Raw genomic sequence first — 22126 nt, forward strand, 5'->3', positions numbered from 1 at the left:
TGCTGCTGCTGCTGATACTACTGCTGCTGCTGCTGATACTGCTGCTCATACTACTACCGCTGCTGCTGCTGCTGCTGATACTACCGCTGCCGCTGCTGATACTGCTGCTCATACTACTACCGCTGCTGCTGCTGCTGCTGATACTACTGCTGCCGCTGCTGATACTGCTGCTCATACTACTACCGCTGCTGCTGCTGCTGATACTGCTGCTACTGCTGCTTAAACTACTACCGCTGCTCAAACTACTACCGCTGCTGCTGCTGATACTACTGCTGCTGCTGCTGCCGCTGATACTGCTGCTCATACTACTACCGCTGCTGCTGCTGCTGCTGATACTACTGCTGCTGATGCTGCTGCTGGTGATGCTGCTGCTGATGCTGCTGGTGATGCTGCTGCCGCTACTGCTGCTTCTACCGCTGGCCTCAGTGGTGGCTCCAGCAAGGGTGGAGGTGAGCGGCTCAGTTGACAGACTGGTCTCTAGTGATCTGCTGCTTGTTTCTGTGGCGGTTTGTGTTTGCTCGGTGTCTGTGGGAAAAGAAAGAAATTCATGCAATCAAAAAATGTATTAACTTCAGATAAGCCACTACACACAACAACTCTGTCGCCCGGTACTACTATTTTTGAACAGTATTACTCCTGAAGAATCTGTAACAAATATGATGATTTCACGCTTTATTTAGCTTTTAGGTCTTAAATGAGGTAGTTGTGTTGTGACCAATACACAATGAATTCTGTTTTAACTTGCCGTCCTCTGCAAAAAAGGTCACGGTCAGCGCATAGGTGAATGCTCGAGCCCAATTCTAATTCTTCCTACTAAGTACCAACTATCCACAGCTTCACTTCCACATGCCTTGGCCACCAGAGGGTGCTCACCATGCAGACTGAGTCTGGCCCGTTCAGCCTGCAGCAACAGGGAAGATGCTGTGAAGTGCTGCAGCTCGCTGCCGGCCGGGGGCAATCGTTTTGGGTGGAGAACGACTGGCAGCCGGGCTCGTCTACTCTAACAAAGGCTTCAGGTCCTAAATATGGCGGCGACGGTCCCTGCTGGGAATCGGCCATTTCCTTCCTAAAGCTGAGTGAGCACAAGGCGCTGGCAGAAAATTGTCACCGTGGATCTGGGCGTGTGCTCGTGTTCATTGTCTGTTTTCATTGTCAGGGAAACTGACCCACAGACAACCAGCAGTGAAATATCAAAAAAGAAGAATGAGGCGGTGCACAGTGTTGAGATTGTTGCTTTTTAGATATGTTTATGGTATTTTTCCTTTTGACATTTGACAATATAAGAGAAATGATGGTGGGGAGCCCAAAGGGGATTAAATATGACAAACTCATGACTTAAAGTTCATTATAATTTGTGTAACGTGGGGGAGAGAAACAACCCAAGAAAACAACACTATCACTTTGTTAGTGGATCGTGGTTAGTGTTTTTGCGTACCGGTGACTATTTACACATCCGGCAGACACAGGGAAGCATTACTTTCACTCAACATCACGTTTATGAGCATGTGACTAACTTAAATCCAATATTTTACTCCCTTTTAGCTCTGCTTTGCTCTCCATCAGATCCTGAATTAATTATTTGGCTTTTTAAATGCTGCACTATGTTTACAGGCAAGTTGATGACTTTATCTATCTCAGTTTTTGCCCCCCCCCCAAAAAAAGAAGGTTAGTCAGAACATTGAGAGTGAACAACAGAAAAGTTGTGGCAAAAAAACAAAACAATGTCCTGTAAGGTGCCAAACATCTGTGGTGATCTGTAATGATCCGTGGGTTTGTCACCACAAGCAAGCCACCATTTCAGATTATGAACAGACACATGATCCATCGTTGATGTAAGTACGCAAGGACCGTGGTACTTGGCTGTGTTAGTTAATTAGTTCATTTGCCAGTTGGTTAGTTTAATTGTCCCATTTTATGTCCCATGAAATGAATAACAGAGCAAACACTTAACAAACAGTGCACATCTTTGAACGGCAACAACACAAATGAATAACAAACGAGGACGTCTCATTAACGAGACAGGAAACATAAAGATGTTACTGAGTTATAGATGTGAAATCACATGTCAATATAACAAGTGAGCATCAGGTGGGAGACAAAATCTTAAAGCATCAGGTGCACAACTAGATTGTTCACAACTGTCCGCGGGGTCACCCACTCTTTCTGTGTGTGTGTGTGTGTGTGTGTGTGTGTGTGTGTGTGTGTGTGTGTGTTGGCTGTCAGGATGCTGACCACCATCTAAACCCAACGCAGGGGAGAGTTCATCTGCACAACAGCCCGTCTACTGGGAGTCTACGGGGAGAGCTGGGCCACCACACTCTCATTTTTCCCTCTCACTTCCTCCGCATGTGTCTCTCTCATTATTTCATTCTCTCTCTCTGACGGGATCCAGTCCGGGCAGCAGAACTCAGACTGGAACGTGGTGTTGGCAGAGAGCGGAGGACACTCCCAGATCCTCTGCTGTTTATCGCTCGGCTCTCGACTGTTTAACGCAGTTGTCACTGTGCTGTGGTTTTTTCTTTTTTTTTTTCTTTTTTCACATCTGTTATATTTCAGAAACGCTCCGGCTTGAATATTAATCGAGTGAGTGATTATTTGATATTTACTGCCAAAGGGCCAAGTGGGTGATTTGAAGCTGAAGATGGCTTTCCATTTACTGAGCCGGGTTTGAGGGTTTAGAGTTTGTGAAGCTGCGATGCTGAATTATTGGATCAGGGCAGGGAAGGGAAGGTGAACTGGGGTTAACATTAGGTGAATCAAGTGATTCATTTCTCAGCCGCACCTTAAGCAGCATCTTTAGTTACTTTTCCTCACAATGTTCTTTTTTGCCATTTCAACAGGCTCATAGTATTTTATAGCCAGTTGGTAAACTGTATGATGGCCAACTGGCAATTACAGTAGTAGCACCAGTAATAACAAGAGGAGAATGTGATCCTTCATGAGGGTGTTGAATCGGGAGCAACTGGACTAGACAGGACAACTGAACAAGTCCAGTTGCCCCTGATTCAAAACTCCTCGTGGATAATTATGACCTGGATGAATGAGAATCTCCACAGACGTTCAGTTATATTGAAAAATCCCACAAAAACCTAATATCTTGGGCTATTTAAGGCACAAAATCTTCGACCACATGACAACGACGACTCCCCCTAAAAGATACAGACAGTAATCAATTAAACTCAATGATTCCTCTACGGGTGTAGAGGTGCAGGAAGGTTTGGAGACGCGTTCTCCTGAATGTATGTGGATTTGGCTTCTACATTAAATTACAAAGATATTCCTGTAAAAAGTTTGATACTGGGCATAATATTGGACAGGGAACTAACAGGGCCTGAAATTCCATTTACAGCTCCGGAGAAAAAAGTGCGTATGGTTAATTTGTGGCTTCCCTCATCTTCAGGCCCCAAATGCACAGCTATTTTAGTATGAGCAAACATATTTATCAGCTCGAACATGTCTCCGTGTCTTGTTGAGGGTCGGAAGATTGTGAGCTCATTGGTGGACTCTGCTGAACTCTACTCTCTCCGCATGCTGCACACGCAGTGAGATGGATGCACGAAGCATTGCAGTTGCTGGAAAGGCAGAGGTTTAACCAATGGGTGCAGGCGCTTTGAACACCTTATCAACATCTACGTGAGCCGCTGATCAAACGCCAAGACTCTGCGGCAACACAGCGGCACTTCAGCTCGAAACAGGAAACGAGCAAATTGTGTAAGTTAAGATCTAGAGAATGATACAGGATGGAATGATGGAGCCACGAGTTGCTTCATTTAAAAATGAAGTTGGTGAACCCCATTCGTTCAAATTCCAACGTATTAACCGCCAATGTGGAAGTTTTACTTCTTCTTACTTTCACAGACGGGTTTACCCTCCTCTCCATCAGAAACACACACGTGAACTTACAGTATGAGCTTTAAAATGACCTTTTAACTCTCAAATAAAAGCTGAAACACAAACAAAATTATCAAATTTAGGACGGAAATCAGTGTTTCCCCTAGGTTTACTGGTTGGGGGGGGTTAGGGTTAGGTTTCACAAGGTTTCATCCACAATCTCTTATACAGGAATGAGGAATAAGGTGTATAAGCAAAGTGACCTTAAATGACTTCTTCCTGGCATTTTTTAAAATTAGACTTTTCAGGGGGGGGGGGGGGGCTCTCACTGGAAATAATAATGAATTTTAGAGCAGAAATGACAAAAGGTCACAGGTTCCACCAAGAAATGTATCGATCAATTGACAAAGTGGAAATGAATAGATAGTCACATCCCTCTGATGAGGCAGAGATGCACTTGTTCCATGGCACTGTGCCCATCAGCTGGATTCATATTGACATGCAGCCTCCCTCCCCCCCCCCAATATGTCTAGTTATTCAAGTTGTCCTTAACACGAGGCATCAGGGGACGTTAACTCTGCATATGTCACTTTATAACTTCTTTTGGGTTAAATCCAATGGCTGCAGCTCATCGTAACGCGGTGAGAGTTCACATGTGCATGAAGCCTTTACTACGAGAGGGGAACTCTTTCTCGTTGGAGCATTACGCACGGCGGCGCCGTGGACCAACACGTGCGGCGGCCCCCGCGGGCCCCGGGCCCCGGGCATCTTACCGAAGTTTCTCCCGGGGGCCGTGTGCGTCTCCGCGGCGTGCGTGAGCAGGACGTTCCTCTGCGATGGGGACAGACTCTCGCTGGATGAGGAGCTGGATGTGGCGTTGCTCTCCGCAGGGACGAGGAGCTCGGCTCCGGCGGTGGAGTGGTGAAGTCCGGCGTCCGAGCTGTTGTTGCTGTCGCCGGGGGCCCCGGCGCCCAGGGGCCGCGGCAGCGCCACCAGCAGCAGCAGCAGCAGCAGCGGCGGCGGCGGCAGGGCGGACCGGGACGGGCCGGGGACGTGCCTCGGGGTCCACGCTTCCATGGTGTTCAGCGCCGCAGCGCGGCCGCCGATAGTTGCCGTCGAGTCGAGTGAGTGCCGCGGGAGTCTCCCGGGGCCACCATGGGAGGAGCGCGGCAGCCTCCCGGTGAAGTTTGCGGAGAATTTCAAAATTAAATCCCGGCGGAGGTCCGGGGGCGAGGGACCGCTGCTCGGACGGCGGGGAACGGAAGATAACAGAGCCCAGCTCTGCAGCCTGTTATCACGGCGGAGGAGCGCGGGCTCCTCCTCCCCCCCCCTCCTCCTCCTCCTCCTCCACACACACACACACACACACACACACACACCGCAGTCCCGTTATTCAACAAGAAGCAGCTTCCTTTGCTGCCTTCAGGTGTTGTCGGAAGTCTCGCCTTTATCATCAATAAAACAACCTGCAGTATTATAAAATATATCTGTCCAGATTCTTGTTAATAAAATAACAGTGGTCCTGGGTCTGACAAAATGACAACTTGACTCATAATTATCACACATCCTATGACAGAAGTTATGGCCTGATGTGTTTATTCGCTGAGGGAGTTGACAAGGAGCTTTTGAGTCCTTATATCCCTTGGGGGGGAAAAAGGTTAAAGTATCGGCCAGTATCTGGGATATGGGTTTCATAGTCCTGCTTTATGCAATGAAGAAACAAAAATTAAAGCACAGGAAATCCCCCCCAGGCTGGGGACAAATGGTTGGATTGAGGAAGCAGGTCATTAGAATGATTAACGCAAATAAACAAAGAATCCTGTTGATATTAACACCTCCCAACACATCCCACTAGAAACGCTTCCCACGTGTCAGTTACTGAATCCAGGTGTTAGCTGGAGCCACGCTGAGTTACTGGACGCACACTTGTGATCTCTGGCTGAAAATCTGGAAAAATCACGAGTGCCATAAGGTGAAATTTATGGAGGACATGAGTGACACGTGTTTTACAGGCTGACAAGATGACTTACAGTGCATGTTGTTCAGTCCTGGCCCGCACGTGTATTTCATTAACACAACTGACGTTCCAGGCCCATCGCACCTGAACTGAACTTCATAAATCAGTTTCACTGACACGTTGGTCTCGATGAGAAACGGTGAGGGTGGTTGTGAGAAGAAGCTGCAGAGAGACGAGTCAATGAGCTCCAAGGCTGAGAACTACGGTATCTGATGCCCAAACCACTTGGAGTTATGTCGAGTTGAAAAGGAACTAAACGCTGAGAGGAAGTGGTTTCCGCAGCTTGGTGAAGCTTTGTGCAAGAACATGTAACAAACACAGTCCACCGACACAACATGACCACAACATGCATTACAAGGAATGTATGAAATACTGTCTCCAATTCATGTCAACTAATTTGATGCTTGAATCACAATCTAATATTTTTTTTTTTTCAACAAGGGCTATACTCAACAAGATGATACAGGTCCAAATCAAAAAGGAGAAAACTTCAATGTTTGATCCACTCGGAAACCACCACAGTGTTTTAAATGCTTTGTCACTGTCTTATGACAACACTTCTTGGTTTGAGGAATTCATATTTGGCAACGTGTTTCAGCATTAAAAAAATATACGGTTCATATTAAACCGTTGTGTCACATGTACACAGGATATTCATGCCACATCAGCAGCGTGGTGGCTGCACCACTTGGGAGTGACCCAGCAGTGACCAGTAGAAAACCCTGCGAGAGTTGTCTGGGATAGTGAACGTTTTCAGTCAAAGTTAAAGACATGAAGTTTAAAAGAACACAATAAATGACTTTAACTTTTTCAGTTTAGTTTTATAGAAGAAGAAAAAAACCTACGAACTCCAGCTACATTCAGTCCCAACACCCAAACACTTATTGCTACGCTCGAAAAAACATTTCCTCCAACCATCTCCAGGGAATGAGTGGAGCCGCCGAATGTCACAGTTGGAGCACAGTGGCCCAGAGGGCGACGTGAGACACGCTTTGAGGCAGAAGGGTTTCAGGCCGTCGGCTAGATGACATGTAACAGAGGGAGCGTTCGATTCAGTCAGTGCAGCGGTGGTTGCACCATCTTGTCAGGCCTGATGAACGAGGATTGGTGATAGCGGTGACGCGAGGCAAAGTCGGCATTTTCCTCCGTCAGCTGCCTGGTTCTCAGTCCGACCCCGGTCAGAGAGGGTGTCACCACGACCTCATCCCGGGGAGGTCCTGTCCCCCTGAAAGAGAGGGAAGCAGTATGGAGAGATACAGTAGGGTTTGGGTTGTAGTGCGTTATGGGTAATTGCTTTATTATTGCGAAAAATACTACAGGCAAAATTTCTTATCTAATGTTTGAATACAAGAACCCAAAGAAAATGGAAAAATTACAGACGTTTTTAAATCTCTCATTTATCTCTCACTCACGACTCTTATTAACCGATTCCTTAATGACGATTATGTAACATAACTTCACAATACCTGCAAATGCTGTTCAGCGTCGTTTTGAGCCATGTGAAAAAGCTGAATCGAGCTGCGATACCTGCAAATGCATCACAATCTCTTAGAATTAACAAAATACTAAAATGTATTTAAATACTCGCCGCAGAAAACAAATGTACAGTAATATTTATAACAATAAGTTTAAATTTACACTGGAAGCCTTTCTTATTGTGTCAATCTCAGAGAGGAGCTGTTCCATAGCACAGAGAGTGACAGAATATCTCATCGACCACCTGTGCAACAAGTGTTTAACACTCGCAGCTCTTGGCACAACGTGGTGAGTTGAGATGCAGAGGCGCGGTGTCCCATCCAGCTTTTCTCAAAATCCTAAGCCACAACAGCTGCCAAGCTTCCAGGCAAAGACACGGCGAGTGAAACTCCCAGCAATGTGTCCGATTACGCTCCGGGGGGCAAATAACCGCCGAGCACGCACACCAAATCTACAGTTTCAAATGTAAAAATACACATGAGTTGTCTAATAATACTGTACACCTACAGCTATAGGACCTACAGTTTGTGTGTGCAAGTATCATGTAAATTACTTTTCTTATCTGAACTACAATTGTAATGAATCCTTGTCCCTCTTTCTCATTTCGATAGAAAAAGCTGGCCCACACAACGCAAAGAGCTTTTTAAACCAGCATCAAAAGACAAATCCTAGCGTCCGGAACTCAGTATTGATCCTGGTTTATTTGGGTTAACTGATCACTGAAAATGAAGAAAGGCCTTCACCTGTGTGAAGTCCAGGACTCACTTTCCCGATGTAGAAGAAGAGCAGCAGTGCCATGACAATGTTTGCAAGGGCATAGACCCACTGGATAACAAACATGATCAGTAAAGAGCTCAATGCCTAAAAGAAAACAAATGATATATTCGGCCCTTCAATTACTTTTTTTGTCTGTAAATATTCCATGAGAACAAAAAAGAAGCATGTACAGCATGTCGTGTGTGACCTACCCCGATAAGAGCAATCCAGTGGTTGCAGAAGTTTGCATAGAACGAATCCTGCATGGGTTTGATTTCAAAGCTCTGGTGATCTGCTTTACTTTCATCACCTGGAAGAATTTCATAAAATGTCAGTTTCATTAAAAAAACAGGTACAACTCACCTCTGCGGGCTCTTCTGTACTTCTCTCTCGTGTCGTGGGCAAAGCGCATCACCTGTGCCGTGACTGCGAGGCTCAGCAGACGAATCCTCTTCCACATGGAACAATTTTGCACGGGTTTTGACCCGTGGCTCGTCCCCAGCGCCGAGCTCACCGCTTCCGGGCTGCACCTTGGCTTCCTCGCACGGCGGAGCTGAGCTCATCTCCTCGCCATTCTCCTCCGAGAACATATTGCTGTTCAGGTCCAAACCGAAGCTGTCCAGCAGCTTCTGCTTGGCAGTGGCCTTCCTGCTCTTGCCTCGGCTGCTCAGCGCGCGCACACAGGAGGCCCTCTCGGCCCCCGCATCAACATTTGGCGGAAAAATCTGATCCATGTCCTTGGTGAACTCCGACAACGTGCCTTTGCTCTGGGAACTCTCGCCTCCACTCCCATAGTTGGGGAGAGGGGCTTCAATGAGCGGCCTGGAGCTCTGCCTGGTGGACCTGCGTCGGTTTCCTCCGGCCAGGGTGAGGACATCCCTCTTCTCTTTGCTCTGCAGCTGAAAGGTCATGGCCACGCTGAAGTAGGAGTAGTCGATGAAGCTGTAGGTGAGCATGAAGTTGATGGTGACGATGGGCGCAAGGACATTGACCTGGCCAATGAAAATGAAGGCCATGGTCAGCAGGCTGGTCAGACAGATGGCAGCCACCGGGGTCTTGTTCGGGCCTTTCTGGGAGAGAGAGAACCACAGCCTGGTTAGTGTCAGCTGCACCAAACAGGAAATTCTATCTGAAATTACAGCCCGTGTTAAACAGTTTAAAATTGCAAACAAGAAGAATGTCCCATTCCTCCTGACTAAGACTGTGCAAATTCACAACTTCAGTTCTTTTACCCAATTAAAACTGTTTGGCGTGTGAGCTCTGGAGAGAAACGCCCCCAACACAGGAAGTGACTGATGGAACTTAAAAGTTAAATTTGAGGTAAATAAAATCAAACCTGCATTAAGTTGCGTGCTTCTGGAGACTATTTGCTAGATCATTAGCAACGGGACAATCACTCATGGGTATAATTGACCTTTTATCACATATTCAGATATACTATAGATATACTACATCTTATTAACTTGGGGCTCATGTGAGTTAGTGAATTCATGTCTTGGGGCTTATATGTAATTATAAACGATTATCAAAATACAAATAGGATCATTATATCCCAATCCTCGTGTTAACTTCAACTAAATAAACAACGGCACAAATTCTTCTCCTGACCACATCTGGGCTTGGGTTGGTCAGGAGCCACGGTCAGGTCATTACTCACACATGCTAATCTGACACTGGATATCTGCAAGGCCCATGCAAAAGTCAGTCCCAATTCATTTCTCCATGAGACGTGTCTGCCCTCATTACATTTTATTAAATTTCACACGCACCTTCTCCACAATAAAGAGAAAAATAATATGTGGCTTGACTTCAGGAGGGTTTAACGTCCAGCGCACCTTCCACAGAGATGAATTGAATAGATTTGAACTAACTGAATTCCATGAGCTGAAAATCATACATGGTTATATAATAGACTGTTCATAGGTGAAACACCAGTTCCAACGAGAGGACAGAAACAATTCCCAAACAATAATTCCTCCATCAAAAATGCAAACATTGTTTTAACACGCGGTCTGCCTTCACTTCCCAGGTCCTATCGAACCGTTTAAGGAGCCCTGCAGTGTGCCTGGCGGCCCTCCAGAGCACACAGCGGAGCAGGCCCCGGCCCGACGCCCTTCCTGCGTTTGTTCTGATGCTTTGATTTGGTCCAAGATGTCTGGGTCCTCATTCCAGCCCGCTGAGAGAGGTCAGGCGCTGCCGCTGCTGCCATCCAGGGAGGTCTGAGGAAAACTGGGGTGGACGGGGTCAGGCCGCCAACGTGACAATGTGTGCGTAGCAGCGGTGAGTCGTAACTCTCTCGCTGTAACGCAGACAGTCCGCTCACTTCCGTGGAATGGAGTCCACACGTTGTGACTAAGGAGTCGTGTCCCTGCGTCCTGTTGAGTCCAGCCATCGCACCACCCTATACAATAAGCCTAGACACACTTTTTAGGTTACAAAAACGCCAGTTACTGCTGCTAATATTACTATGACTAATAATATCTTATGTTATTACAATTTAGCTAATAATTCAGTCAATGTGCAATGTAGTTGCAGTTGGATGTTGTCTTTTTTCTGAGCCAGACAAAACCATACATGCCCTTTTTATGTCCAGCTCAATTAATGTGTTATGTAATGTGTTATCAGTAGCTCCTCTCTAGAGTGGAGGAATATATCATTTGACGGTTAATGGATTAACTTGATACATATATATAAGTAGAGTATTTTTACTCACATACTTTTAATTGTTGTGTTTTTTAGCCTGCACACATTTCAAATGTAAACAAGCTTTGTGCAAAAGACTCTTGAACATCTGAGAGAAGCTGAAACTCAATTAGTTGAGATCAGGTGGGGTAATGTCACAAGGATAACATCCATAAGTTTAACTGACACTAATGATCAGGGGAAAAAAAGTATTTTCTTACATGAAATGTACTTATCCCTTGGTAATTGTCACTCTCGGCGATAAGAGCGTTGATGTGCACACAGGAGCAGGGGGAGGCGGTGAAATGTCTAAAATTATGATTTTAAATTTAAACTGGCTTAAGCGCAAGTGATTACTGTGCACTCACTCTTGCAAAAGCACACAAACTCACGAAACAATCTGCCTTTACAACATAATGACTCCATGGTGACTCATCCATCCATCCGTCTGTCCACCCACCCCTTTTCCCAGACACGCCAGAGCTGGGATGACCCTCTCTTGGGCGATGCACTGGAGGATCCTGGGTGCTCCGTACAGGCCGCCCATGCAGGAAGCCAGGGAGGAGATGTAGAGGCCCAGCAGAAAGAGGAAACCCACCAAGGAGACCTGGAGGAAGAGGGAAAACAAACAGAGGGTGGAAGAGGATGGGGTGGGGTTGAGAGCGCACAACAGCTACACCCAGTTCAGTTCCGCTGCAGCCAGCTCCTTATGAAAACAATGAGAGCTGACCACTGATGGAGAAGTCAAAGACTTAAAGGGATTCGGTGATTGGCTTAAGCAAAATATTATGTTTTAATTTGCGGGTGAGTGTAATGGGTTAGTATCAGTAGTAGATTTTTGCAGTAATTCTACACTGACTCCATATGGTGAGAAGTCTGTTCAGTCACCTGGAACTGAAGCTCTCGTGTCAGTCTTTAGAAGAACCATCGACTGAGGTAGGCTGTTAAAGGGGCAGTAAGCGATTCTAAAGCAATACACATTTTGTAAAAATCTGCGAATATTTTCTCAACGTCCCTTAGCTGTCACTTTTGTGTGTGCGCCGAAAAAAATCCGCCAGGCTCTGTAAATCGAAAACAGAAAAAATTGTGCGGACGGCAACGCGAAACACTACAAGTGCATTTTGTAAAAATCACTCGGCAACACCTTAAGAGACGTGCTAGTGGGCGGCGCCGCAACTCCGTGGTGTTGGCCTAGTGGTTAGCGGGTCGGACTCTAATACCCGAGATCGCTGGTTTGCGGAAATAACACAACAACATCTAAGACAGAAACAAGCTCTCTCAAAAATTGCTCACTGCCCCTTTAAGTTCAATCACACAAAAACGATCTCTGATTCATATCTGGTTTAGGACCTGAAGCACTCTCTCACAGGAAAGGATGGAAACAAAAAAGAGGAGTTCACCTTTTCTGCTATCAAGAAGTCATAGCGCAGAGCTTCTCTGGTGCAGATGGCCCCCAGGAGGAAGGCAAAGACCAGATACAGGAACCACCTGTGGGTCACCAACAGTACACCATGCAGAACTATTAACAACTGCTCCTTTCCCACTATTAATAGGAAAATTGTGTCGTCACACCTCCACAAGTGACTGATAGAGGCGTGCTGGGAAAGTGGGACTTTTTTATTCTCTCCAGTGAAAATTGAAAAGGTTGCCCTTTTGATGAGATACCAAGTTATCTGAGAGCACAATACGTGATATAAATGAAATCTAAACATCTGGAAAGTCCCTTTTTGGATGGTTCATATCTTGACAGAAACAGACAAAAGAAATCGGTGATAATCGGTACCTTTCTAGTTTTCGATTCTTTTTGTGTAACTACTTTCACTGTACTTGGGTCACACTGTGCACCTGTAGTCTTGCATACTTCATTGAGTAGTGTTCCCCTGTGGTGTTTTTGTTTTTCTAACATTATATTTGTGTACGTGTGTCTGGGGGCGTGTTTGGGCTGTTGTCATACGAGGTGAAGACAGCTGCCAGCGTTCCCACAGGGATGTTGTGTTCAGGCCGCTGAAGATCCGAGCTCATATTGAAGCCTGCCATTACCCCTACACACACACACACACACACACACACACACACACACACACACACACACACACACACACACACACACACACACACACACACACACACACACACACACACACACACACACACACACACACACACACACACACACACGTACAGACGTACACACAGACACACACACACACACACACACACACACACACACGTACAGAAATGTATACAACATACTGTAAAATACTAAATGATTTTTTTATACTCCAAATGTAGCTGCAATAATCGTGCCAACAACACGGGCTATTGAATTTTGACAGTATGACATAAAAGGAGACGGTGGGGGTCTCATTACCTGTAGCAGCAGGGAAGAAGACGCCAAATACCGTGAAGAAGCTTTCTCCCGGGGTGTAATCTGGCTTTGCGTTGCTGCTGAGCAGCTCTGCTGAATAACCAACGAAACCATGATCTGAAAGAGGAGGGAGCAGCACATGAAGCAAATCAGCACTGAACCTTGTGTCAGGACAAGGCAAGTATAAATCTGTCAACTGCAGACATAAATATATATATATAAAAAAAATAGTTTGCTTCACATTATATTTAATGGTAAAAATTATAGAAAGAATAACATATTATTCATATTCAGTCTTAGAGGACAACATTCACATGCTTAAATAGCTTCTAATGTGATAATGAATCTGAAATTTATATATCAGCACTTTTCCCCAGTGACTCGAGTGCTAGACTACAGTCTGGTTTCTCTATTTCTCCCTGCAGCTACAGCATGATGTCATGTTATCAGCTGCTTACTGCTGTGGTCGTGTTTTCATTTTCTCTGTATTTAGTCATCATCTTCAGTCCTGGATGCTTAATAGTCGTTTTTTTTTTGCACTTCTGCACTTCCAGGAGAAGTCGAGAGCAACTGGAAATGTGAACAACATCGCGTCTGCACCGGGGGATTTTCCCCCAGAAAGACTTAAACTACCAGACACTATATACGTTTGGAAAATGTTCCATCACATCTGCACAGTCAGAGACCTTTTTCTTTTCCTTTTTTTGCGACGAAACAAAATTTCAGTAAGTCACTGAAAGAAGCTAGAGGCTGAAACAAAATTCTCATTTATAATGTACACACTTCACAGTGACACAAAGGAACAGATCGAACCATTTACAGCATAAACAAACCAAGCAATGACAAACAAGTTGTAAAATGCACACCGTCTTCGTGCCATTGGAGTTATTCATCCATTACAGCATCACCAGTAGGATCTCATTTCCTGAATTTGAACTTCAATCAAACACATGCCAACACGAGGTAACAATACACTTTAAACATATGCACTGTGAAAGACAAGAGGAGCCGTTTGTTGAGTGTAGGTCAGTTTGTTGGCTTGTGTGAGGGAGATTGTTCTGCACTGATGGGGGCCATTTAAACCTTTTGCGGTCTGAAGGGCCCGTCTGTGTTACAAACCCTGGACATTTCCCCCTTGGTTATCTTGCGATGGGAAAGAATGTGTTCTGTCAGATTAATGACATGTTTATCCAAAAGGAAGTCGCCGCCCTTTTCAGAAGCTCAACAGCTTCCAAGTTTGAGAGAAAGAATGAGAGTGAGCGAGAGAGGGAGACAGAGAGAGTGAACACGCACATTCTTTTCATTTCGTTTTAGACAAAAGCCAAAACCAAAAGGGTTGGTTGTACTAGTTATTCCGAGTGCACATGTTTTCCGGGTTAGAAATGTAAGGGGGTTACAAAAGCTGACATGAAACGGGACTAGGAGCCCAAACTCTAGTTGACTCTGGGGCCCGCTGAGGCCGCCCTCTGTGCAAACAATCAGAATCGAACAAATCCAGGGCAGTCAGTGTCCGTGTCTGCACCAGCGGGCTCTCCACCCTTATTACAACATCATACTCCAACACCCCACAATGTCACACGCTCTCTGAGCATTCAGATGAGGGCGTTCACATATTTAAAAGGGAAACATTTGTTTCTATGAACACAAATTCAGTGTTTAGAAAAATACTGTCAGTGTTTCAGCATCTGATCTGTAGAGCCGTGGACAAAGCTACAAACAAAAATGTCTTTCAAGCTAAAGTTTTGCACAAATTTTCCATTTTATGTGGGAACTCACACCCCACTTACCAAGCTCCTTTGTGGGGAATGGTACATATAGACTGCATATGAAGATGGACGACACGTCTCCACTTCCTCCTGTTGTACACAAATTAAGCTATCTTGCACCTTGCATCTTGCCCTTTACTGGTCGTTTTGAGCCAGAGTCTGCTCAGTAGTGCCGCGGTTTCAAGGTCCTGTCGGTACACGCTCTCAACCAATCCCTGGGAAGTATCAGTTGTCAATCATGATGTTTCATCCTGTCACCAAATAACTAACCTGATTAAAAAACAAACTTACCAGAAAACCGGTGTGACAAGACGTACGTAAAATTACACAAGCCATCTTTGATAAAAATGTATTTGACGGCACTTTGACTTTTTATTTTGGTCCATGTCCCGTCCACTGACATGGAGGAGGCGGGGTTTATAGCCTGTGCTAAATCTAAATAACTTGGCTGCACTGTTGGGAAGCTGCCATGACGTCGTCCATCTTTATACGGTCTATGGTCTGGTAGATAATTAAATAATGCAAGCATGCTAACATGCTAAAATAAGATGGTGAGCGTGATACCTGTGAAACAGCTCGTAGCCCCGCTGTTCCGATGTACAGTAGCGTATATGCCCACAGAGAGATGATTGTCTTTAACATTTACATCATAGAGTGAAATGTGGTGTGAGAGGATCATGATCTAGTCTTCGAAAATCACTTTGCTCTATAGGTTTTAAGACAACCGTGGTGAGGGTGAGGGCACTCACATTTCAGTATGTATATATCGAACAGCAAGTGTGGAGTGGGGCTCCTTTTTCGGAGCTCGGCATTCCTCTGATACAGGCTGGAATGTGTAGTCAGATTACATGAGCATCTGAGGCCTCTCTCCCTGACCGACTGACTGACTGACTGACTGACCTCTAATTCTCCGACAGTAATCAGCGTAAACCGCTGTGCAGGGGGAACGGGGCAAGCTGGGATGTTACAGAGGTGGGGCACGTCCCACTGGGACGATTGAGAACTATATGTTACAGCGGGATCACAGAGGAAACTGTGGCAGTCTCTGGAGTAGCAGCCGGCCTCAGATCTCAGTTCCGGCCTTCTCTCTTTTGTCATTTTCCAAAAATGTGGGTGAGTCTGGTTAACACCCTCAACCCCAGACCCAAGGAGAACATTATGGCTTCCTGTTCTGTGGGGAATAGGCTCCAACTACGGGGGGGACAGGGTAATGTGTGTCAGATTGGATTTCAGCTAAGCACCACAATCAGAGCGGCGCGGAGTTGGAATTGTTTGGTTGCAGGGATAAATCGCCGGCAGTGTTGCTGAGCAGACTAAATAACTCTGCAATTTGGAAATGACATCTCCCAATTCCCACCTGGAATGATGAAGCACAATTCTGAGCTGTTCAGCTACATATCAGTCACGCATTGTTTTCTTAACACCACCTGTCACAGTTCTACAGGATGGACTTGTCATTATAAGTCACTTAGCAGATCCTTATGGCTGGGGAAATGAGGAAGCCAGGTCAGTCTACAAGTGAGAGTTCATATACGTACATAATGATGTCCCTACATCTTTAGAATAAAAAAAGCCACTGAAACGGCATCAGGATCACAGAGCATGAAACTTAGTATGCTGTAAGAGTGCAAATAAAAATAAAAATATTAATAAAACCCGGCATTTTAAGATTTACAATAAATAGATTATTAGACCGGGACTACAACTAATGATATTTTTTGGCATGGATTAATGACAGATTTAACTATTTTCTTGATCGTTTATCTCTTTGATTTTTATTTGGTCTTAAAAAATGTCAAAAATAGCGGAGGGAAAAAAAAGCAATCATCAGCTTCCCAATATCCATGGTGACATTTTATTTGATGATATTCAGTTTACAATTACTGTATATAAAAACAGGCAAAGTTTGAGAAGCTGGAATTAGAAAATATTCACAAGCCGGTGTCCAGGTTTGTATTAAAATGCATCCCGACAAGCCTGTATGTCATTTTAGTTTTGATATAGCGTGCCTCTTGGCAGACAAGACGTGCCTTGGCTATGGTAATGATGTACAATGGTATCTGAAGCCTGACATGGTGATACCCCGGCCCAAGCGGTCACAGGGGAGACGTTATCGAAGTGTGAGCACTTAATTCCCACAGTAGCTCTTCACCCTTCAGGATGTGCCTCGGCGTGCGGCAGCGAGTGCGGGCTAATCTGAGCTGTTTCAGCTCGCGAGGCAACCTGCTGGTCCACTGCCAACCATGAGGTCACCACAACACACACAGCGGCTCTTAATTGGGAAAACCTGGAGAAGCCATTATGCCTGGGTCTCCCGTGGCTCTTCAGCGACTGCAAACTTTGCCTCTACCAACTGTGCAATAGGGAAGGGTAGAGGAGGCACAGGGGGACCTTTTGCAGAAAAGCTAGAATCATGGACAAACTAACCGCTGCCCAATATAGGACGAAGTAGTAAGAGAGCTAAATGTATGTATTTGTATGTTTTAATCGTGTGTGCACTGCACTTTGAGTGATTTTTCTCAGACAACTATTGTGTTAAGTACAGCGAGCGTTCTTTCATTTTGAACGTGTTATTCACAAAAAACACTGGCTTGACTTTTGGAACACTTTTGTCTTCCCGCTGGACAGGACGTCGATAATCAGTGAGAACAGGAAACGTGGGGAAGGACTTCCTGTCAGCCAGCAAAAGAATACAAGATACTTAAAAAAAGGCAACATTCCCTACCCCCCCCCCCAGAAAAAAAATCCCCCACCAAAAAATAAAAACTGACAAAAAAAGAGATCTGAATAAACCCATCACCAGTAGAAAAGGCAAGACTTCACGCAAGTTTTCAGACCCTGAGGGGACATAAAGCTCTCAATGGAGACATAACAGGTAAATGGGAAAACAAACATGACAACAAGTAGGTTAAATATGAAGCAAAAAAACTGTAACATAGAAACACAGTCTTATAAAGAAGTGAACTATAGACATATAGTCTCAGCAGGACACTAGACTGACACTGACTGAAATACGTGATACCACAGCGACACCTACTGGTTTCAACAGGTCACTGACATTCACACTTCGGCTCAACCGTGTAATCCAGTGGTCCAGACACTTAGTGGTTGTCATGGTGGTACAAAATACTGTGGAAGCTTGTAACAAAAAAAAGAACTAGAAAAAGCATCTAGAATGAGAAATGCACATTTCTTTGTCCAGAGTTTATCCACACAGAAGATCCACAGCTCTTCAGCTACACTAACTGAGAGATCGAGAGCCTCTTATACATTTTGTTCATGTTCTGGATCAACTGCTTTTCTGCCTGTGCATCTTGTGCCCATTCATCTCTTTTCACTATTTGAATAAATCTTTACTAATCTCGTAGCCTTGTTAGAATCACAGCTCTCATGTTGGGTTACTGTTTCCTAAACTGTCACACGTTGACATTGACAAAGACTGCGTCCCAGCAATTAACTTATTAGTCCCACCCGTGTTTGACAAGTCAACATCTACAGTGCTCACAAAGCTTTGTTCAACTACACACACACACACACACACACACACACACACACACACACACACACACACACACACACACACACACACACACACACACACACACACACACACACACACACACACACACACACACACACACACACACACACACACCCCCCCCCCCCCGCACTCCCCAACCACATTTTGAATTGTTTTATTCTCTGATACAATAACAGTTTTTTTATTTTCATAATATTCTTGTTCCTATTTCCTAGAAATCCTTCTGAGTACCAGCATTTTCTAAATCACATGGCTTATTGTAGTGTCCCTAACTACAGCTAGTAAGACTAATTCCATTCCCCTCAAAAGGAATAGTTCAGCCTTTTGAGGAGTTACTTTTTTGCTTTGTTATTTAAGAAGATTGATAACACTCTCGTCTTCACAATAAAAATGAATCTACAGCCTAGATTAGGACAGATACTGGAAACAGCTAGTGTCACCTAATGTCGCTTTAGAGGCTTTAATATCTCTATAATTCTACCACCAATTTCAGGACTATTTTGGCTTGAAAATAAAATGACCCAATGACCCCTCGTTCTGTTCGACACCGGTTACCTTCTGCTGTTATCCTTCACGTCAATATTCACGGACCCAAACCCTACCTGGGTCAAGGTGTGTGAAAGTGCCAACGACAAAGTCCAGCGTCGACACGGCCAGGACAGCCAGCAGTAGCAGCTGCAGTCGGACGATCCACTTGACCCCGGCCAGGTTGATCCCGAGCAGGGCCAGCAGCACCGCCGCCGACATGCCACGCACGGCCCACTGGCTCTGCAGACCCATCAGCTCCGCCACCGACTCAGAGAAACCCGTGATGTACATGGCTCCGGCCACGCACTGCAGGGCGGAGGCAGCATGAGTCAGGAAGGAAACATGGGAAGATACTGGTGAAAACGACTTGGCTCTGTTAATTGTACAGCGAAAGAAAAAAACAGCCCTCGGAAGTACTCACCTGTCCAAACACATAAAGGAGGCCCATGGTGCCCCCGACCCTGCCGCCGAGGACGGTGGAGATCATGGAGTAGATTCCTCCACTTCCGATACCACAGTGCTCACACACTCCGATCCCCGACATCACTGTCACCAAAGCAACCAGCACCACCGAGGACACCAGGAGCATCCCGAGCAGCACGCCGGTGTTCCCCTGGAGGTTATCAGAAGACAAAAGGACTCATACTCAAAATTTATGATGGGATGCATCTAACTCCGGATAAGAAACCCCGTCTCCCAGATGGCAAACTAGTTAAACCTGAGCAGATGTTGCAATTATGATCCCAGAGTCTTTGTTGCCGTGCCGCGTGGTGACACATGAACGTTACAGTGTTTGGGAAGTGAGGAGGTGACACGCTCTTAATGATGTTTGCAGCTAGTGACCCCGTCACTCCTATTTTATAGAATTGTTCATGGGCATAAGTTTGTTTTTGTTACTTTCTTTACTTTAGTCAGTCATGTAGATGTTGAACCATAAAAATCCGACTGTGGACATGCTTCGTCAGCATCCGTTTTCACCATTTGTTCTAACACACCAATCTTACAGGTTAGTTATTGTGTCCCCTTATTTCGCAGCACTTCTTTACACGGATTCTTTCTGACACAAAGACGGTGACAGTCCGCAGTGTCTCTAACTGGAGACGATAAGCACATACAGTAAAACACAGTGTGAACGCACCACCAGGTAGCCAGTGCGCAGGAATAAAACCACACCGAAAATATTGATCATGCAGGTGGTGAAAACTCCGTCCCAGGTGCCGAACAGCACCGGCTCCCACACAAACACTTTGATCCTCCACCACGGCTGGCTGGACTGCTGCAAGACCTGAACACGGGAACACACGCCGTTACAGCAGCAAGTCATGATCATATCCATCATATTCATATTCTCACCTCCGTCACCACTAATCTGGGACTTATGGTGAGCTCTCATCTCATCTCACCTGTGCGTCTTCGTGAAAGAGATCGTGCACGTGTGTGTGTGTGTTGTCCTGGGTGACTCCCCCCTCCAGCAGTCCCGCAGCATCCCCCTCCAGCAGTCCCGCAGCATCCCCCTCCAGCCGGTCACCTGCGTCCAGGCTCAGACCAAACGGTTGCGTATCCATGGCGACCTGCAGACGCGTCCTTCTTTGGCTGGGCCTGAAATGAATCATATGTTTTAAATCGACGACATGAGGAAAAGAACAATCATTACTGACAATGCTAAAGATTAAAAAACCCTCAAATCATTAATAAGTAGCCACATAAGTTTGCCTCGTTGAGGAAGTTAGCCGAGGTTTGTCATGAGACCAAAAGCAAATTGGTTCCGCCCATCCCGGTGAGGACACCCGGATACAGCAGGGTGTGCACCTTGAAATAAGGCAAACAAAATCGGTCCAGTGAATTAATAGACGTCATTATTTGCAACGTTTAACTCATTTTACAACAGCTTATATTAATTATTTCATACCATTAAACCAACCGTTTGGTCCTTTTTTTTATTTCTCTAAAGTCTGATTGTAACTATCAGTCGTATCTCTGCAGGTGCACAGCTCCCGACACCACCGGAGCCAAACCCCGTTAACAAACGTGCCAATTTAAGGATTTCCCGGTGGCTAAAGCAACAGCATGCTGCCTCGCGGTCTCTGAATCTCTCCGAGACACTTTTAAATTCGACTATTAGCAATACGGCGACTGAATTACTGCGGATACAACCGCGTTAATTACAGTAGCAAACAAATGAAACGGGTCAAAGTTCAAACGTCAGTCGAAACGGGGGCTCGTTCGCAGGCTGCACGTGACCTGGTCATTTGATGACTGAGGAGCAATGTATTAACAATTTTCTTTTTCTTTTTTTTTAATCAAGTTTGACGAGATAGCTTCTTTTATTATTATTATTATTATTATTATTTGTTTATTTTAAAATCGACAGACTTTTAAATAATAACGTCTGGCGAGACGTGGCCATCAGCCCAATGCAAACGTCTTCCCTTACCTCTCACTTGGTCCCTTGTCATTCCATGCAGATTAAAAACACAAATGAAATTTTAAAAAAGGATCAGTCCATTAATCCGCTGTGTGGTCGGACTGGAGTCAGTCAGTGTGTGTGTGTGTGTGTGTGTGTGTGTGATCAGATCCGCCAGCTCCCCCCAGCACTTCACAACGTGTCCGGTGGAAACGTGGAGAGATGTGTTGGACACCTTCCAGGGTGTCGCTGCTTTGCACAAGGAAGCTGTGTTAGTTTTGGCAAAGCCGCGCAGCAGACAAGGTTGACTCACGACTAGAGCTGCACAATGCATGTAACCACTCACTATACTTATCTTTTCTTTTCTACATGTGGAAATATTGTTTTAGACCATGAGTAGACTGCGCGCCAGGGAGGAGGAGGAGGAGGAGGTGTTGCACCCTGACCATATTTGTGATTAAGCATTAAATGAGATGAGGAAGTAACCTGAGGGCAAATCCTGAAGTTATTTGTGGAGTTTGGTTTATTTGCACAATTTGAGTAGTGGGAACAATAGGGTGGCAGAAATAGTTTCCCCTCCTCAGGTATCTTCTGTTAATGATTATCTGATTAATCCATTAGTGGATTGAAAGACATTTAATGAATCAAATTTTGATAACTGATTTAATTCCAAATCCAAACATCGTTTTTTTTAAATTGCACTTTTTGCTCTAAGAAACTAGATGGACACTTATAGCAAATTTCTGACATTTATGAT

At 45.2% G+C, this 22126-nt stretch overlaps 2 protein-coding genes across 8 annotated transcripts; both read right to left on the reverse strand.

Annotated features, from left to right (window-relative positions):
• Nucleotides 1-45: 45 nt before the first annotated feature.
• LOC124850986 (uncharacterized protein DDB_G0271670-like) lies at nucleotides 46-5172 on the reverse strand. The gene is made up of 3 exons (XM_047337132.1): nucleotides 4605-5172; nucleotides 250-525; nucleotides 46-71 (listed from the first exon to the last, which is right to left on the reverse strand). Exons 1-3 carry the CDS (start codon nucleotides 4906-4908, stop codon nucleotides 46-48), a joined length of 606 nt encoding a protein of 201 aa, XP_047193088.1. The 5' UTR covers nucleotides 4909-5172.
• Nucleotides 5173-5467: 295 nt separating this feature from the next.
• slc12a8 (solute carrier family 12 member 8) lies at nucleotides 5468-21713 on the reverse strand. 7 transcript variants are annotated; one of them, XM_035604750.2, is made up of 14 exons: nucleotides 21400-21713; nucleotides 20369-20564; nucleotides 20104-20250; nucleotides 19387-19578; nucleotides 19040-19271; nucleotides 13134-13247; nucleotides 12717-12804; nucleotides 12163-12250; nucleotides 11223-11369; nucleotides 8496-9150; nucleotides 8293-8390; nucleotides 8068-8185; nucleotides 7315-7375; nucleotides 5468-7073 (listed from the first exon to the last, which is right to left on the reverse strand). In XM_035604750.2, exons 2-14 carry the CDS (start codon nucleotides 20528-20530, stop codon nucleotides 6905-6907), a joined length of 2271 nt encoding a protein of 756 aa, XP_035460643.2. In that variant the 5' UTR covers nucleotides 20531-20564; nucleotides 21400-21713; the 3' UTR covers nucleotides 5468-6904. The 7 variants fall into 7 exon arrangements, 6 of the variants coding, with proteins under 6 accessions (XP_035460643.2, XP_035460641.2, XP_035460651.1 ...); XR_004784424.2 differs by lacking the exon at nucleotides 21400-21713 and adding an exon at nucleotides 7487-7775 and having other exon boundaries at nucleotides 6993-7073; nucleotides 8090-8185; nucleotides 20369-21274; XM_035604748.2 differs by lacking the exon at nucleotides 21400-21713 and having other exon boundaries at nucleotides 20369-21205.
• Nucleotides 21714-22126: the final 413 nt, after the last annotated feature.

The sequence above is a fragment of the Scophthalmus maximus genome, chromosome 14 (assembly GCF_022379125.1).
Source record: "Scophthalmus maximus strain ysfricsl-2021 chromosome 14, ASM2237912v1, whole genome shotgun sequence".
In the NCBI taxonomy this organism is placed as follows: domain Eukaryota; kingdom Metazoa; phylum Chordata; class Actinopteri; order Pleuronectiformes; family Scophthalmidae; genus Scophthalmus; species Scophthalmus maximus.

What these genes read in the sequence shown, in the direction of transcription:
- LOC124850986 (XM_047337132.1), bottom strand. Translation starts at nt 4,908, where the DNA reads ATGGAAGCGTGGACCCCGAGGCACGTCCCCGGCCCGTCCCGGTCCGCC. An exon ending in GGCCCCCGGGAGAAACTTCG is followed by an intron (nt 526 to 4,604) that starts GTAAGATGCCCG and finishes CTTTTCCCACAG; the next exon opens with ACACCGAGCAAACACAAACC. An exon ending in TAGTATCAGCAGCAGCAGCG is followed by an intron (nt 72 to 249) that starts GTAGTAGTTTGA and finishes TAGTATCAGCAG; the next exon opens with CAGCAGCAGCAGCGGTAGTA.
- slc12a8 (XM_035604748.2), bottom strand. Translation starts at nt 20,578, where the DNA reads ATGATTCATTTCAGGCCCAGCCAAAGAAGGACGCGTCTGCAGGTCGCC. An exon ending in TGCGCACTGGCTACCTGGTG is followed by an intron (nt 19,579 to 20,103) that starts GTGCGTTCACAC and finishes GATAACCTCCAG; the next exon opens with GGGAACACCGGCGTGCTGCT. An exon ending in TTTCACACACCTTGACCCAG is followed by an intron (nt 13,248 to 19,039) that starts GTAGGGTTTGGG and finishes CTCCTCTTTCAG; the next exon opens with ATCATGGTTTCGTTGGTTAT.